General features: G+C 37.7%; 1 protein-coding gene and 1 long non-coding RNA gene across 4 annotated transcripts in view; one reads left to right on the plus strand and one right to left on the minus strand.

The window, feature by feature from the left end:
- Positions 1-413: 413 nt before the first annotated feature.
- The window catches only part of PPP2R2A (protein phosphatase 2 regulatory subunit Balpha), an 85,391-nt gene continuing 67,793 nt past the window's right edge, over positions 414-18,011 (minus strand). For all 3 annotated transcript variants that reach the window (XM_042934517.1, XM_042934516.1, XM_042934519.1), the window contains 6 exons: positions 11,612-11,724; positions 10,789-10,966; positions 8,994-9,158; positions 7,902-8,071; positions 5,194-5,285; positions 414-1,956 (listed from right to left, as the gene is read on the minus strand). In XM_042934517.1, the coding sequence (XP_042790451.1) occupies positions 1,677-1,956; positions 5,194-5,285; positions 7,902-8,071; positions 8,994-9,158; positions 10,789-10,966; positions 11,612-11,724 (998 nt within the window). In that variant the 3' untranslated portion in view covers positions 414-1,676. The remainder of the gene's footprint in view (positions 1,957-5,193; positions 5,286-7,901; positions 8,072-8,993; positions 9,159-10,788; positions 10,967-11,611; positions 11,725-18,011) is intronic.
- Positions 3,772-17,343, plus strand: LOC122217501. The gene is made up of 3 exons (XR_006201557.1): positions 3,772-4,079; positions 6,121-6,198; positions 17,017-17,343. It is a non-coding gene; the product is annotated as an uncharacterized LOC122217501 (long non-coding RNA).

Consider the following 18,011-nt stretch of genomic DNA (forward strand, 5'->3'; position numbering starts at 1 on the left):
TGGACATATATATATATATATATATATATATATATATGAAGCACTCAGAGTCCTCTAAAATTCTAGGTTGTCTATTACTGCTCATCCAAAACATCCTAACCATTCTCTAATAATATACATGCCTACTCAATTTATAGTTTTAAAAATAAAGTCCATTTTCTTCTCCATTAAAGCTTCTGCAAGACTGACAAAGGTACATTCTACCCATTAAAAAATAGGAGTACTCTTCATCTTTGGAAAAGGTATCACCACTTAAGGAAAATGTAATCATTTACAGATTACTAAATTTTTATTTGAGGCAGCTGTTGGGAGTCCATCAAGCACTTTCTGAACACTGAACCTTTAAAGTTTGTCTTTAATATTAATACTTTGGAAAACCAAAAATAGAGGAAAACATATCTATGGCAAAGTACATTTCATTCAGATCTGATAGCAGTAAAATACAAAAAAAATATTTAGTGCAGTGTCAATTTTATCTATGTAAATCACTGGAGGATAGTTTTATGTCATGTCTTATGAGTGAATGACAAAAAAAGTTTTAACTTGTTAAGAAAGTTTTTTAAACCTTTAACTTTAGTAAGGCAAAAATGAAATTAAGCACTGTAAAAAGTCTTTAAAAATGAAGTTCTACAAATTTGGTTCCCATTTACAACAATTTCATTAACAGATGAGTTAAGTGTAGATACAATGTATCCAATACTTATAACCACAGTAAAAAAAAAATCTCTAATAGCAATTTATAGATTGTGAAATCCTTAGTAATACCAATATATATTCAAAACATGTTCATACAGAACCAAGACCCCTTCTTCTCCATGTAAAAGAACACTTGTTAAAAATAGTTAACAAAAATACCGATTAAACAATGGAAACTCATTTCATTTCACTGCGCCCAAAAGTATGACACAAAATATTGGCTTAGAGAGGTAGATTAAAAAAGAAAAAGAAAACCAGATTCTCCATTCTTTGTCACTTTTATTCAGTAGTAGTATTTTTTTTTCCTTATTTTCGGTGCCAGACACGGCAAGGAGTGATTACAGCCAACTGTTATTTAAAACATTTGTTCGCAACATATACCCCCTTTACCACTGACCCCAAACTGACTCATTTTGTGTGCTTTCGTTCTTTCTTTTTTTAATATACCACCACCAAGACTGGGTGGAGGGGCAGGGGTGAGAGAGACGGAGGGGAAGAGTCCAGGAGGCCAGAAGAGGAGGAATGCTACAAGCCACAGTAAGAATGAGCTGTGTTTAATTTAAAAAAGGGGGAGGGGTGTACCCCACAAATGATACAGTAATGAGGATACACAATTAAATCCCATAAGCATGACTGAAGGCTTTCACTGTGTTTGACGTCATCACAATGGAAGGCATAAAAAGTGGAGGAAATCAATGTTGACACAGTCCAATCTAGTCCATTAGGCAAGATGGTGCAAGAAGTCATTTAAATTAAAAGTGCCCTACCCTTACCTACATGGCTAGCAGACATGGAGAACACCGCGGTGAGAATCCACAGAGATTTCTCCATGTAGCTATAAAAGATGTGTTGTCGAATGGCACACTGTCAAACACTGGAAAGGGGCGCCACAATGGACCTCTCTCGTTTTTAGGTACGAATGCTAGATTCAACTATCTCAACTAAGCAGGAAGTGGGCTCTTCGGCTGGGAATGCCAACCCTAATTCACTTTGTCTTGAAATATATACAGATTGTTTGTAGTAGCTACAGCAATGATATTTTCCTTGGGGTGCCAGGCCGTATGAAGTATTTTCTTGTTGAAGTCTAGGCTGTCAACGCTTATTTCGTCTTTCTTTCGCTTGCCACTTGCACAGACTTTGCGTGGCTTCAGAACCGTGCGAGGTTTATTGTTTTCCCGCGACGCTTCTAGGGTTATGTCTCGCTTCGTGTTCCTGTCAAACATTCTGAAGAAGTTATTGTAAGATCCGGTCATGACAACACTGCAAAAGCAAACAAGTGTGCAGTCAAATAAGTGAAAAGAGTTCATTTTCAGTACAACGGTTCAGGGATGAAACCCAGTCCAGTGTGCTCCACAGGAAATAGCGACTTCGAGCACATTTGGATTTAGGAAGAGGGCTGCTGACACCAGCCCCGAGACCATCCAAACAAACTGGTCCTAGTCTGGGGCTAGGGCTAGGGAGCTTGGTTTTCTGTCAACGACTCCTTTTCATGACTACCCAAACCATCACCAACGCGGGAAGCATTCTCAAGGGCAGCTTCTGATTACTAGTAGTGACGTCACCTTTGTCAAACATTTTTGTCACTACAGGCTGTTGCGTGACTGACCAAACCTGTAGCTTTCTGAAGTACCAACCGTGGGACCACAGGTTCTGAAACCCCCAAATTGCACGGTATAAAACTGCTCATAAGAAACCAACGCTTTGCTTTGTTTTGTGATTTAAATGATAAACTAGAGAACTTGTTCCCAGGATGCTGTCTGGCTGGGATCATCCTAGCTTATGAATGGTTTAAGAAATCCGCTTCTGAGAATACTGAGTAGCATATGAAGTTTTTACGAACAGAAAGTCGTTTTACCTATAACATTAAATACATCTGAAGCACTTTTTTTGACAAATATTTTTAATAGTAACCGTTTAAAGGACTGCCAAATTTTAATCCTACCCAGGGTAGCTCTTTGTCAGTTTCACTTTCCATCCATCACCGCTCAACACTTACTAAGTTTTAAGTATCCCGGTAAGCAAAAAAACCTAAGTTTGAAACCGTTCATTTGGAAAGGGTCTGGTGCTATTATTACTTCCCCCATTCTTCCCACATGGTTTAAATTATTATTGTAAATAAGATCACAGGTTATCAAGGAACTGTTCACCACTTGAAAACAACTCTGAGTATTTGCACATATCGTACGTTACACAGTACTGTCAATTCCCCCAAAGGACACTTGACAACATTTTAATCAAACTTAAATAGGTGCATATACCTGAAGGTACTAAAACTGTATTTCTTTTAAAAGGATTTATGTAATTTAGACCGGCATCCTTGTATTATTTGAATCTGTGAGGTTTGAATGGATTAGGACACGTAGGTCTATTTAAAAGGTTTCGTTAGGCCAGCATTTCTGTGGTATACCTGCCAAAAATGTGTCACCTGAATCAAGTCCCGAGGAAACATTAGACAACACTCCAACTGAGAAACATCCTATAAAATCACTGGCCTGTTTTTCAAAAATGCCACAGTTGCAGAAGACAAGGAAAACACGAAGAACTACTGCTCCAAATTAAAGAAGACTAAGGAGATAGGACAACTAAATGTTACATATACCTTTGGATTGGCTATTTGATCAGATTTTTTCCCTCTGCTAGGAAGGACGTGACTGAGGAAGGCTGGGGGAGGGGGGGGGGATTTTTTTTTTTTAAATTTTTTTGAAGTTTATTTTTGAGAGAGAGAGTGCAAGAGCGAGCAGGGGAGGGGCAGAGAGAGAGGGAGCCACAAAACTCAAAGCAGGCTCCAGGCTCTAAGCTGTCAGCACAGAGCCCGACGCAGGGCTCGAACCCAAAAACTGTGAGATCATGAGCTGCAGTCAGAGGCTCAGCTGACTGAGCCACCCAGGTGCCCCGAGGCTGGGGAAATTTTAATGGGCTCTGTGGATCAGACAGGAGGACTGCACCAACGCGAGTTTCTCTGCTTTAGAGGACTGCCTTGCCATCATATGGGAGAAACTATTATGTTTTAGGAAATACTTATTAAATTTAAATACTCATTAAATTAAATTTAAGGGCAATGGGGCATGTTTGGAATTTACTCTCAATTGGTTCACAAATAAAGTATGTGCGTCTGTTTAAATGTCTTTTTTTTTTTTTAGTTTATGTTTATTTATTTCTTTTGAGAGAGAGAGAGATCCCAAGCAGGCTCCGCACTGTCGGCACAGAGCCCGACGCGGCAATCGAACTCACAAACCGGGGGATTGTGAACGGAGCCGAAATTCAGCGTCAGACGCTCAACCAACTGAGCAACCCAGGAGCCCCTACCTGCACGTCTTTATAGAGAGAGAGAAAAAGACCCAGCAAAAGAGAATGACCCAGCAAACAGTACCAGGAGAACCTGAGTAAGGGCTAAATAAGACGTGTCACCCTTACAAGTTTTCCGTGAGTTTGAAATCATTTCCAAAAAATTATTTTAAGGTTAAGGGAAATCAACAGTTTCAACCGTGTGAGGAAGAACTAACTAGTTGCAGCAGTGTGCCGTATTCTATTCTATCAGTGTCTTCTTTCTCTTCCTACTTGCTAATTTCTCCTTTCCTCTTTTCTTTTTTCAAAACTTCTCGATGCCTCGGGGTTAGTGCATTCAAAGGCAAAGCTTGCTTGTTCCTAGTCTAGGTGCACTCTGGTCAGCCTATTACTGGGTGTCATGTTAGAATCAGATAAAAGTACTTTTAAAAGTCATGCCAAAGATAAATGATCTAAGTTCTATCATCCTCTTTAACACATAATACCACGAGACTCATCACCGATTAAACTAAAAGTACCTCTAATTACCTTGAAGGCAAGTTAAGGTAATCCCCAAATTATGTTTTGTTGTACCATGTTCTGTTCTACTGAAACTAAAACCTGAAAGATTAAGACTTATTTATCCTTGGAAATAATGGTACACATGTTCATGACATGGTAAAAATGAAGCATACCATGGCAAAGTTGTGGATTATAAAAATCCTAATTACTCATGGTAATATGGTTAAAATTACAGATGATAATTACCACTTCCATGAGATATTAATGTAGTGTCTGGAAAAACTGGTGTGTAGCATTCCAAACGAAATATTCACTGACTAAATATTTCTAAAAACAGTTTCATAACTGATGAACAAACAAACTGAAATTTCACCATTTTAACTACTGGCATGTCAAAAATGTCATTGATCTGGTTCACAAAGGGAAATATTTAAAGACATTTAAGTCATAATTTAAGATCCTGAGACTTCTTTGTGCATTTTCATATTTATTAGTGAAACAGGTTTAATTTTTTTCTGCTGTTACTGCTATAAGGTTACTGAATTTATTTCAAGGAAACTGAAAGAAAATGAAGTCAGGATTTATAATTTGTGTCAATCTAAAAGAAGTTGTATTTTTAGTGAACGTGGCAACCATAGAAGCGAAATAGCAAATTTCTTTCCTCTAATGAAATGCACAATTGAATGAGAAGTTCAAATTAAAATAAATTACCTGTCAGATCCGTTCCAACAACATTCAAATTTGTCAAATATGCAGTCATTTTCATACAGTGAACAAAGTTTACTTCTGAGGTATTCATGAACCTGAGTTTTAAGTACAAATGCATTATTACAGATATATTTATTTACATCTTAATATCTGCTGATTGATATTAGGAAAACAATTTAACTAAATCCTTACTTGTTTTTTTAAAAAAGAAATATACAGAGATACATACACACTTTATTTAATCTTATTAAAATTCAATTCTCTTGGTAACAATAAAGGCAATAATTTTATTCTTTTACAAACAAATGAGCCCCTTTCCAAGAACACACATTTTCCCATTGTAGGACAGAGAAAAATACCCTTTGGGGCATGGCAAATGAACACTTTATAGGCCTGACTAATTATTCAGGCTAGAGAACATTTGAAAATGGTACAGATAAGAGAATGATAATTAAAGACTATTATTATTATATCTGTAGTTGAATATGTTAACACTTGGTTTTCAATCCATAAATTACATAATTATTATGTTTTACTTCCTTTTTAAATAACTACTTCCTGGGCATAAATAACTGAAGCCCTATATTATCATTACATACCCATACTATGCGCAGCATGACCATGCGCCCCTGGTTTGGTGATAAATTACAACTGACCCTTGAACACCATGAGGATTAGGGGTGCTAAACCCACTGCAGTCAAAATCCATATAGAACTTTTGACTCCCCCAAATTTAACTACTAATAGCCTACTCTTGGCTGGGGAAGCCTTACTGATAATATAAAGTTAACATGTATTTTTTTTAATGTTATATGTAATATGTATTATACAGTGTATTCTTATAATAAAGTAGGCTAGAGAAAAGAAAATGTTATTAAGAAAATCATAAGGAAGAGAAAATACATTTATGGCACTATACTGTTTTTATAGAAAAACAGTCCACGTGTAAGCGGACCCACGGAGTTCAAACCATGTTGTTCGAGGATCAACTTCATATAGTTACTCGAGGTATGCATCACTAAAAAAATTGGTTATTACTTGATATTCCTTATGGAGTATCAAAAACTAATGAAGAGGTACTGGTTTTCTGAAGTATAATTCTGTATTTTACTCACTAGTATCTCACAAGGGGATAAGCCAGAAAAATCATTAAATCTGGTATTTAAAAAGTATTCTGAGAAATGATGCATTTTTCTCAATATCAACACTGTTAAATTACAAAGGACATTCCAAAGCTTTTGTTGTGACCAGAGGGAGGGAAAAAGGGGTCTCTATCTTACTGACTACTTAGAGAGCCTTATAAAATAAATAATGACAGAAAAGAGCAGGTACCTTCTAAATGCTCAGAATTCTCTATTCTTTACGAAACAACCTTAAGTCATTTTAAGTGTCCATTTCAATTAAGTATAGTGGAATGATTCAGCCATGTCTATGTGACATTAAGCACAAATTTGTTAACACAGAAGAACTGTAACTCATGTAGAGTTAGAAGGCAAAAAATTAATCAGCTCAAAATACCCTTTAGTCACACAGCTCAGAAAGAGGATTACATAAATTCAGTTAAGAGTTGAATCTGCATACATTACATTTGAGTATAATGTGACTCTACTCTGAATCACTAATTCAGCATAAGCAGAAAACCTGCAAATCTGGTAAAAAGAGGTAAATCCTAACAATCCAACAAAGTTTTAGAATGCACATATAAGGGTTTCTCACCAAACAATTTTAAGTGTATGAAGGTAAGGTTCAAATCAATTACTCTCAATGGCAATGGGGTGGTGGTGGCGAGGAACCCCAGGAAATAGATTACAATCTTGCAGGTCACACAAATGTAACGTGAAAACAAAGCAGTATATATTTGCTTTTGTTTCAACACAGCATTTATTTTAAAATTTCAAATACCATTAAGAAGAGTCTTAAGTAGTTTACGTTTGTCAAAGAGGATTAAAAAGTTAGAGAAATGTTGTTCTAATTTTATGGAAGACATATAACATAAAGAAGGTACCGTTTATAAGTTCTCTACTCATACGACAGCGTTAAGTGTTTTCTACACTGTAGCCTAGGGCTTCACCCCAGGTTTCTGCTTGCCCTCCACCCTGTTCCCAGCTGTGCACACCTTCATTCTCTTCTCTAGAAGAGATAGGGGATCAATGGTAGTGGCTGGCTGACGAGAAGAGAATCCAGACCTAACATCCTACAACAGATAGGCAACACCTAGAGCCGTCTGCTGGGCTTTCAAGCCCTTCTCCTTTAGCTTAAGACAACAGTTATCAGCCAAAAGGCAGAGCGCCGATCCACCTGACTGGGCACGCCCGAGTTCAGCTTCAGTTTTAAACTACTACTGTGCACACTCCAACCAGGACATCTCCAGTAGGACTGGCCATTCTCCCCAATCCTCTTCCCCACCTAGACATTAATAGAGAGCTTGCTCTCCCCTCCTCACTGTAAATGTAGACAGGGGTGGGGAAGAAGAGTTGTTACTACTGAACCAAACTGGTAGCAAAATCACACTTTAACTGAATAGACAACACAACCTACAAAAGTATACATAAAATTAACATTAGGCGAAGCAACATACTCAATGGATGTCTGAAGGAAAAAGCCTATGGGCTGACCATGCGGTACTGGGATTAACATGTAGTACAAAATCCACTATAAAGACTTAGAAGTAAACAAGGTATATGCTCATTGAAAGAAAAAACTGCAAATACCTGGTATGTTTCCACAGGCCTGTTTTCCATATTTAAGTCCCAAATTTTGACTGACAAATAGTCTCTAGTCATCATATATCGACCACTATGGCTGAATTTTACATCAGAAATAGAGGAGATGATTTCAGAAAAAAAAGACCTGTTACTGGGATCTTCAGGTTCTTCAAACACTAAAAACAAGCAAAAAAGGGCAAATTGTATAATATTCTGGCTCGGACAAAGCACTTGCTGAGACAACCATTCACAAACTTCCTACAAGTGAGTCAGAGATGACAGGCTAGTATATAGAACTGAAAAACCTCTCTGGCTACACGAACATAACCTCCCTGGAGGTTTCTTAGGAGTGATTTAGTGCCGACGTCGAAGACGCCCAAGTACATAGCGCACACCCAGAGCCCTACGGCTGGTTTAAGGGAGCTAAGCTCCCCCCAGGGCTTCGGGCTTCAGAGTGCACCAGGTCTGCGGGTTCCGCATCCTCCACGACTGCCTGTACTGCCACCGCAAGGAAACACACCGTCCAAATTCATTCCAGAGTCTACTGTTTTAGTGGCCAGGTGAAACCGTTTTGATAACAGGCACGTACCAAATGAATTTCACGTCTACAGTAACATGAAGACAATAATAATGTAAACCCTTAATTTTTTGACCTGGCGCTTTTTCATTTTTTTTGAAACCAAGGAAAGCTCTTCTCAGAAAGGTCTTCCGAGAAAACTCAAAATAGAAAGTGACAAAGGGAGGGCAGGGGGAAAAGAGAGAAGGGAGGGGGGGAAGGGAAGGAGAAAAAAAACCCGATTACACTTGAATACAGAGTTGGAGAGCCTAACCCCAGGTTCCCAAAAAATCATATTCCATTTAAAAATATATCCACTGGGACATCGACAGACATGCTCCCAGGAGGGCCTTCATGTTGTTCCAATGGAGTAAGCTCCAGAGCCTCGTGTAGAGTCAGGCAGCTTGGCAAAGGGCACGGGAGACCCTGGGCACACAGATTCCCAGACTTATAAACCTACGTAAATGCAGTCACCACATCTGACACTAGTTTCAAAAAACCAGAAAATGTTATCATTTGAAAAAAAGACACAGTAAACTTACGTTTAGAATGCCTATCACAGAGGGCAGAGGCCCTCATGTCACATAACCGAATAGTTCCTTTACTGCTGCTGTATACAAACGTGTTGCAGCTGTTTGGATGGAATTCTGCTGCTGTGATCACCTCTGTTAGCTCTTCCATATTGGCAGGCTTGATATCCACAATATCTGAATAGCATTTTATTAAGGAATTTCCACTTAGAAAAAAGAGCAAATATAATCTTGCAGTTCTCAAATCTAAAATTCATTCATAAACTTAATTAAGCACAAGTATTAATCCTGAATTGCATTCTACTCCTTAAAGGAGTATAAATCCCAGAGGGATTCTAACGCTTGGGGAAAAATCTTCGAAGAAACCATGGGTGAATTCTATATCCTGTTAGAATGTAGCAGGGCCTTTTTTTCCTGAGTGTGACACAAATCCCAGAAGCCACAAGGAACCGATTGATAAGTTATCTTCCTAAATATTGACAGGAGTTAGTGTACATTCCAAACAAAAGTAAAAAACTTCAAGGGGAACCTACTGCACCACAAAAATGGAGCTGATGTACCTAACGTAAAAACTAGAAAAGAACAAAAAGAAACATAAATGGTTGATAAACAGGACTTTTCACTAACGAGACTGTTAAAGGGACCAGACTGGAGGAAAAGGCTCTTTTATACAATATGGGTAGAGTATAAATTCCAATAAGGTGTTAATTTTTCAAATGAGGTCTATTTAAAAATACATACAATGACACTCGCGGTAATAACTGCTAACATTTACAAAACCTTAAAAAATAAAAGGAAGACAAACTTAAATATATTTATATACAACCCTAGATTTGTATGCACATAGTATGTGGTGTATGCCAGGTATGTATAGTATCATACACTTGTACAGAAAAATCTCAGAAGGATAATATGAACAATGAGAATGGCGTTGGGAAAGGTATTTCTATTGACTTTATACCACTATTGCATCATGACTTGTATGAATTTTTTTCCAACTCTAGTGAGCATATTTTTATAATTACATTTTTAAAGAATATTACTCCACAAATTTGTTTTTTACAAAAAACTCAACTATTAAAAACATTAATTTTCACAGGGACTGCAGCAGTATTTAATATACACAGTATTATATAGCAAAGCACTTAGCACTAATTACTGAACTTACTATACGTAATAGTACTTAAAATTCTAAGAATCCTATTTAAAATTTTTTCAATATTTATTTTTGAGAGAAAGAGAGAGACAGAGTGTGAGTGGGGGAGGGGCAGAGAGAGAGGGAGACACAAAATCCGAAGCAGGCTCCAGGCTCTGAGCTGTCAGCACAGAGTCCGACGCGGGGCTTGAACTCTCGAACTGCGAGATCATGACCGGAGCTGTTAACTGACTGAGCCACCCAGGCGCCCCCAACAATGCTATTTTTATATCAATACATTATGCCCTTTATCAAAGAACTTCCCCCAGTGTTTAATCACTTAAGCACAAAGAAGAAATGCTATAGGGACGCCTGGGTGGCTCAGTTGGTTGAGTGACCAACTCTTGACTTCGGCTCAGGTCATGATTTCACAGTTCATGAGTTTAAGCCCCATGTCAGGCTCTGTGCTGACAGTGCAGAGCCTGCTTAGGATTCTCTCCTCCTGTATCTCTCTCAAAATAACTAAATAAACTTAAAAAAAAAAAAAGTGGTATAGTAAGAAGCTCCTATAAGCAGAAAAAATAAAAATACATAGAGGAGAGATGAATAAATAACTAGTGGGCACAACATGCCTTCTTTACCGAACACCAAAAAAAGAAACCAAATGGATACTAAAACTCCTGTCTGTAATCTCCAGATGCCAAAGATTAATCCGTAAATCATCTGCAGATAAATAGGTTTCATAATCACTATTAATAGAAATTGAGTTGATGTGATATGTATGAGCATTGGCAAATATTCTTCGTGGGCTGGCCTCAACCATTAGATCCATGGGCCTAAAGACTGGCACCTGTCAATACATGAAAAACAGTCATTACAAAATGCTCATTTATTTACAATGGCACTTAAGGTTCAGTTCTTTACTCCAGTTTTTGAGGGAACACTACAAATAGCACACAGATTTAGTTTTATACAGCAACTGATATTGATCCTTAAAGTGTTGAAATGAGAAGAAAAATAATTTGGTCAATTTATCTTCTTTTACACTATTAGAATTTGATGTGCGTTCTAGTTCCAATCTTTTGCTTGAGATTTACAAAGCTAAACATTTTCCCAGTTTGAAATGGCTAAAAAGGAAATTGGCCCAGAGCACCTAATTCTTGGTATTTTTCAGCAGAAACCAGAATATCTGGTCCATTTCTGCTTTTTTGACCTCCAAAGAAAATTAATCTTGAAACTTAAGGTTGTGTTAGCTAACAGAGACTATAAAACAGTCTTGCGTTAGGTCTTGGGTCAGCCCCTGACACAGAGAGACCTCTATGTGGGACATGGTTGTTCAAAATGGGAGTTTTTAATGTCCTACCTGGTTACAGAATTATTGGGAGGGGGCAGATTACAGTTAATCCTATTCAAGTTCTGCTCAGGATCTAGCATATATAATATGAATACAGAACACTATTTGTCATACCATCATTTTTTTGTAAGTAGTACTTACTCGTAGTGTAGTGACTGTAGTAGGATCTCTATACCTTCCATCCTCCTCTTTCAAGTTATACCCTTCTGGTCTTTTGTCCCTTTCACTGATTTTCCATAATTTTATTGTTTTATCTGGAGAGAAAAATGAAAAAGTCCTCAAAAAAAGAGTAATACTAATGGAAGAAATATATATAGGTACATTAAAACATGCTATTTCGGGGCACCTGAGTGGCTCAGGTGGTTGAGTGTCTGAATCTTGGTTTCGGCTCAGGTCGGGCTCTGCACTGACAGCGTGGAGCCTGCGTGGGATTCTCTATTCCTCTTTCTCTGCCCCTCCGCCCACTCAGGCCCTTTCTCTCTCTCAAAATAAATAAATAAACATTAAAAACAAATTTCCTATTACCTGATGAATAAAAACACATATTCATAGAAATACAATACAGAAATCACAAATTTATGTTAATGGTACTCATAAAGTACCATTTGATATTAAAATCAAGTCACAGCCAGGTCCTTTATCTTTTAAAAATTATTAAAGCTATGGGGCGCCCGGGTGGCTCAGTCAGTTAAGCACCCAACTTCAGCTCAGGTCATGATCTCACAGTTCATGGGTTCAAGCCCGGCATCGGGCTCTGTGCTCACAGCTCAGAGCCTGGAGCCTGCTTTGGATTCTGTGTCTCCCTCTCTCTGCCCCTCCCCTATCCACACACACACACTCTCTCTCTCTCTCAAAATAAATAAACATTAAAAAAATACTTAAAAAAGTAATTAAAGCTAGAGGGGAAAAATTATACATATATGTATCTGTGCATGTAAACACATATATGTCTGTACATATATATACAAACACATACATATATATTTACTTAATATTTAATTTTTAATAGAGAACAGAGTTAAGAAAGATTATTTAGAATAAAAATGATAAAGGAATATCTATCTTCCTTTGTCCCATACTTCCTAGCAGATCTATCAAAGACTTCCCATGGGTGCCAGGGTGGCTCAGCCAGTTAAGCCCCTGACTCTTGATTTCCGCTCAGGAGCCTGCTTAGGATTCTCTCTCTCCCTGTGCCTCTCTCCTGTTCACGTGTGTGTGCGTGCACTCTCTCTCTCAAAAAAAAAAAAAAAAAAAAAAAAAAAAAAAAAAAAAAAAAAAAAAAAAAAGAGAGAGAGAGAAAAAGACTCCACAAATTCCTTCACAGACTGGATGCCTTTGTTTATTTATTTTTTTTAACGTTTACTTATTTTTGAGACAGAGAGACAGAGCATGAATGGGGGAGGGTCAGAGAGAGAGGGAGACACAGAATCTGAAACAGGCTCCAGGTTCTGAGCATTCAGCACAGAGCCCGACGCGGGGCTCGAACTCACAGACCGCGAGATCATGACCTGAGCCGAAGTCGGATGCTTAACTGACTGAGCCACCCAGGCGCCCCGGATGCCTTTGTTTAAATCTATCTTCTCCCTGCTGTACTAGGGATTTAAGTCAAGTTGTTAACAGGACTGGAAAAAAAAAAAAAAAAAAAAACACACGACCAATTAAAACTATGTCCCCAAGTTCTTCAAGACAAAATTCCTAGGTTATCAAGAATATAGGAAATAGTATTTTTTAAATAAATGCTTATTTTAAGTTCAGAGTTACAGTAAAGTTGCAAAGGTAGCACAGAGTGTTTCCATTATACCCTTCACCCAGTTTCTTCTAATGTCAACAACTTATGCAACCATGGTATTTATGCAACATCCTATTTAACCATTTGTTACAATTAAGAAATTAACATTGTACATTACTATTAGCTTAAACTCCAGACTTTACTCAGATTTCACCAGGTTTTCTACTAACAGCCCTTTCTACTCCAGGATCCAAACAACACTGTATTTAGTTGTCAACTTTCCTTGGTCTCTCTGACTTTAACAGTTTCTCAGACTTTCCTGATTTTTCATCTTCCCGACCATTCTGAGAAGTAGTAGTGAGGTACTGTAGAATGTCCCTCAGCTGGGTACGTCTGTTTTCTTTTCTCATCAGACTGGGATCACTGGTTTTTAGGCAGGTACCAGAGATGAAGTAAGATACACATGTATACATGATATCAACATGACTTTTCCACTGGTGATGTTAGCTTCACTCACTTGGCTAAGGCAGGATCTGCCAGGTTTCTCCACTGCAGTTACTCTTTGCCCCCTTGTCATACTCTATTCTTTGGCAATGAGTCTCTAAGTCTGGTCCACACTTAGAGAATCAAGTTACAGTTCCTGTAGGGAGGAGCATCCATCCATATATTTGAAATTCTCCTGTAAGAAGTATCCCCTCTCCCTGCTTATTTATTTGACCAATCATTTATTTAAATCATTATGGACTCAAGCAGGTTTATTTAATACTTCATGTTATAATCCTAAAACTGCATTCATATAAATGTGTCACATTCTTAATGGTCCTTTCATAAACAAATGGGTAAAACAACTTAAAAAAAAATAGTGTATGGGGCACTTTATAAAATTCTGTCACATACAGGCATAGCAGGGACTCTTCTAGCCTTACCACCTCTCTCTGCCTGGTAGGGAAGAGTGTGTCAGTTACCCCTGTGGATGCCCTTTGCGAAGATGAAGTGTAAACAGAAAAAAATTGCTAATTTTGCTAACTTGTAATCTAATATTTCATCTAAACCCTAGTAATGTTTAGAGTTATCTTGCAGTTAAAAGTTCTCTATGTGTTATGTGTAAAATATATATATACTGTATATAACATGTAATATATACTGTATATAAATCTTATGTAAAGATGTATATATTTTAGGATATTTTACTTGTCCCCAAATGCATGATATAAATAAGTCAAGCCTAAACTCTTCATTTTTTTAAATTTTATTTATTTATTTTTTTACGTTTATTTATTTTTGAGACAGAGAGAGACAGAGCATGAACAAGGAAGGGTCAGACAGAGAGGGAGACACAGAATCTGAAACAGGCTCCAGGCTCTGAGCTGCCAGCACGGAGCCCGATGCGGGGCTCGAACTCACGGACTGTGAGATCATGACCTGAGCCGAAGTCGGACGCCCAACCAACTGAGCCACCCAGGCGCCCCTAAACTCTTCATTTTATAAGAATGAAAAGCTTCCCCTCACCAATTCATAACTATCGTACGGCCTGTTCAAATTCACCATCCTTACTAAAGATATAAAGAAATCACAATATATGTATCAAATTTTTCAAATAAAATGTAATTAGTCTGTGGTTCCTAGTAGTGTTTTAGGAAGAAAATTATATTTTAAAAAATCATGAAAAACTGGGTAAACAGATTTTTAAAACATATTAAATTTCAACATTTTTTAAGTGATATAAATTTGTCACTTAAGAGGTTAAAAAAGTTTTTAATTAATTTAGAATAAAAATGATAAAGGACTATCTCCCTTCCTCCCATACTTCCCAGGAGATTTATCAAAGACTCCACATGGGTACCAGGGTGGCTCGGCCAGTTAAGCAACTCTCGATTTCCGCTCAGGAGCCTGCTTAAGGTTCTTTCTCTCCCTGTACAATTTGAGTGCAGTTCATGGGAACAAGGCAGGTCAGAAATAAAGTATTTTAGGAGCACCTGGGTGGCTCAGTTGGTTGAAATGTCCAACTCTTGATTTTGGTTCAGGTCATGATCTCGTGGGTCATGAGTTTAAGCCCTGCACTGGACTCTGTGTTAACAACGGGGAGCCTGCTTGGGATTCTCTCTTTCCCACTCTCTGCCCCTCTGCTGCTCACTCTCTCTTTCTCAAAATATAAACCTTTTTTAAAAAAGAAAAATAAATACTAAAAACATTTTTTTAAATGTTTTTATTTATTTTTGAAGGAGAGAGACAGAGCATGAGTGGGGGAGGAACAGAGAGAGAGGGAGACACAGAATTCGAAGCAGGCTCCAGGCTCTAAGCTGTCAGCACAGAGCCCAATGCAGGGCTCGAACTCACGAACTGTGAGATCATGACCTGAGCCAAAGTTGGACGTTTAACCGACTGAGCCACCCAGGCGCCCCAAGAAATAAATATTTTAAATATTTTTAAAAGCTTGTTCATTTTTGAGAAAGTATACACGCACCTGAGCAGAAATCACGAGTCATACGCTTAACTGACTAAACCACCCAGAAGCCCCAAGAAATGAAATACTTTAATAAGTGTAACAATTAAAAAAAAAAAAACAAAAACGAAATTCCTAAGCTCTACAGTAGTGACTTTTTTAGCTGCAGTTTTTGGCCTACTGGAGGTATGAAACAATAATCAAACTCCATAGAGCTGCATGCAAAATTATTCCTCAAAGAAATCTGTCTTTTCTAAAAGGTTAAGAACCACTGCTCTTTGGTGGTTCCCTACATTGTCAATACTAATTAGTAAAGGGTGTTCCAGAAATCCCCAAGTCCCAGTGCCCCTCTCACCATAAAAAGAGGGTTGGGAGAGGGAAGACCATGCTACCAAGTTTCCTTTGTGGGAATGCAGCTTTATTATTCAAAAGCTTCTTATTAACAAGCTGTTAAAACACTGTTATTTACTAGTGAACTCTGTACTACTCATATACTCAAGACTCATGACCAACAGGTTAGAGATGGACATTTCTGCAACATGGAAGAATCGAGGAGCATTCAGAGAAAGCGAAAGGAGATGAAAGAGAAAAAGAATAAAGTCACTTAAAGAAACATTAAAATGAACTCAAGTTATAAGGAGGGCATTACGAAGTGACTTAAGAAAGAACAATCTGGGGAACACTGGACAGTGTATGATGGGACCATGGCAAAGCAATGCAAAGATGAAAATAAGATTACTTTGGGTCAATCAAAGCTGCGATATTTAGTTCTATTCCCTACCATTCTCCCACAGTAGTTTCTCATCTTTTAGGAGAGTAAAGGCCCATTACAAGTGGAGGAGGAGGAGGTATCATTATGCTTAATCTCACACAGACAACAATACCAAATTATATAAAGTTATTACTCAGAGTTGAGATGTTGATGTTCTCCCATGAGTACTTTCTTTTAAAAAGAATAAAGCTTTTCAGATATAGTTTAAATTCTGCTCCTTCCATCCTTTTCCCATCCCACCACACCCAGACAGAGCAGTGCATAAAATTCCCATACCTGTTTTATCCTTCCACAGTGAGCTCTACTTTTTAGTACAAAAAAATAATGCATCCCCAAATAACTATTAGTACTCTTTAATAATAACGACAAAAGATACCTACAATGCACTGTGCAGTGCCCTTGAAAATAATGACTTTAAAATTTATGCAGTAAACCTATTTGGGAGACACTTGATTCTACAGAAAAATACTACATAGAGTCATATACCTAAGACCCAAACACTGGAATCCCCAGTGGTCTCCCCCTCCACTGAGCCTCTGTGAAGTTTTCTGTCTAGGAAGGCTCATCTGATTATACACTGCTTTGCTTATTTCAAATCACAGAGAGCGCATGGAAGACACATGTGGATATCAAGTGAGAACTGAAAGATATTTGAGATTTATTCCATAAATGAACTGAAATGGGATTTGCTTCTGAACAATACTGAGGAGGAGGAGAAGCAGAAGCACCTGAAAAAACAACTGGCTATGAACTGAGAACTGCTGAAGCTGGGTGATGGGTATGCAGGCTCCATTATTCTATTTCAACTTTTACTTTAAAAATCTCCCTTTATAAAAGAATAGTAATTTATCCCGCAAGAAGTGAACTGCCAAAATTATTAAGAACAAATATCCCAATATATGAGGTATGTATGCCCCAGCACACTTACTTGGGGCATTTACTTCCAAAAGTAGAAACCATATAAATGATATGATCAAGTATTATTTTGATGTGAAACAGCAGTATCTGAAGTGCTGTTGAAATAACTTAGTTTACATCTAAATTTAAAGTGAACCAAGATTAGAAGCCAACATACAACATGAATAAACACATTTCCTTCATCTATAGTGCCCTAAGTTATAAGCTTTAAATCATTTTTATTTCTATTTATTTTTCCTTTAATAAGGAGAAGAGAGGCAAATGCAGTTTATGTGAGAAGAGATGGGGTAGAGGGTTTCAACGTGCTGGTTGGGGAGAGCTTTGATGATCCGAAAAGTGGTCACCTAAGAAGCAGCAATGGTGTCAGCTAATGGCATCATTTTATGGAATGTATTTCTAAGAACTTGATACAGTGGGTGATAAAGCCTAAATTGGATGAAAGGGTCACTCAGTAATCTCCACCACGTCACCCCAGAAGTCTCTTGACTTTATCATCTGCAAATGGGAAAGGACAGTAAGGTCTAGGTACTAAAATCTAATTTCATTAATAGTGCCTTATACAGCCTCAAGAAAGTTTTAATTTAAATTTTTACAGACAATGGCTAACTAGAACCTGGATGTACCCCCCTCAATCACTCTTAACGATTCTCTTCAGACCCAAACCCCCATGGATAAACCA

The sequence above is a fragment of the Panthera leo genome, chromosome B1 (genome assembly GCF_018350215.1).
Source record: "Panthera leo isolate Ple1 chromosome B1, P.leo_Ple1_pat1.1, whole genome shotgun sequence".
Classification (NCBI taxonomy): Eukaryota; Metazoa; Chordata; class Mammalia; order Carnivora; family Felidae; genus Panthera; species Panthera leo.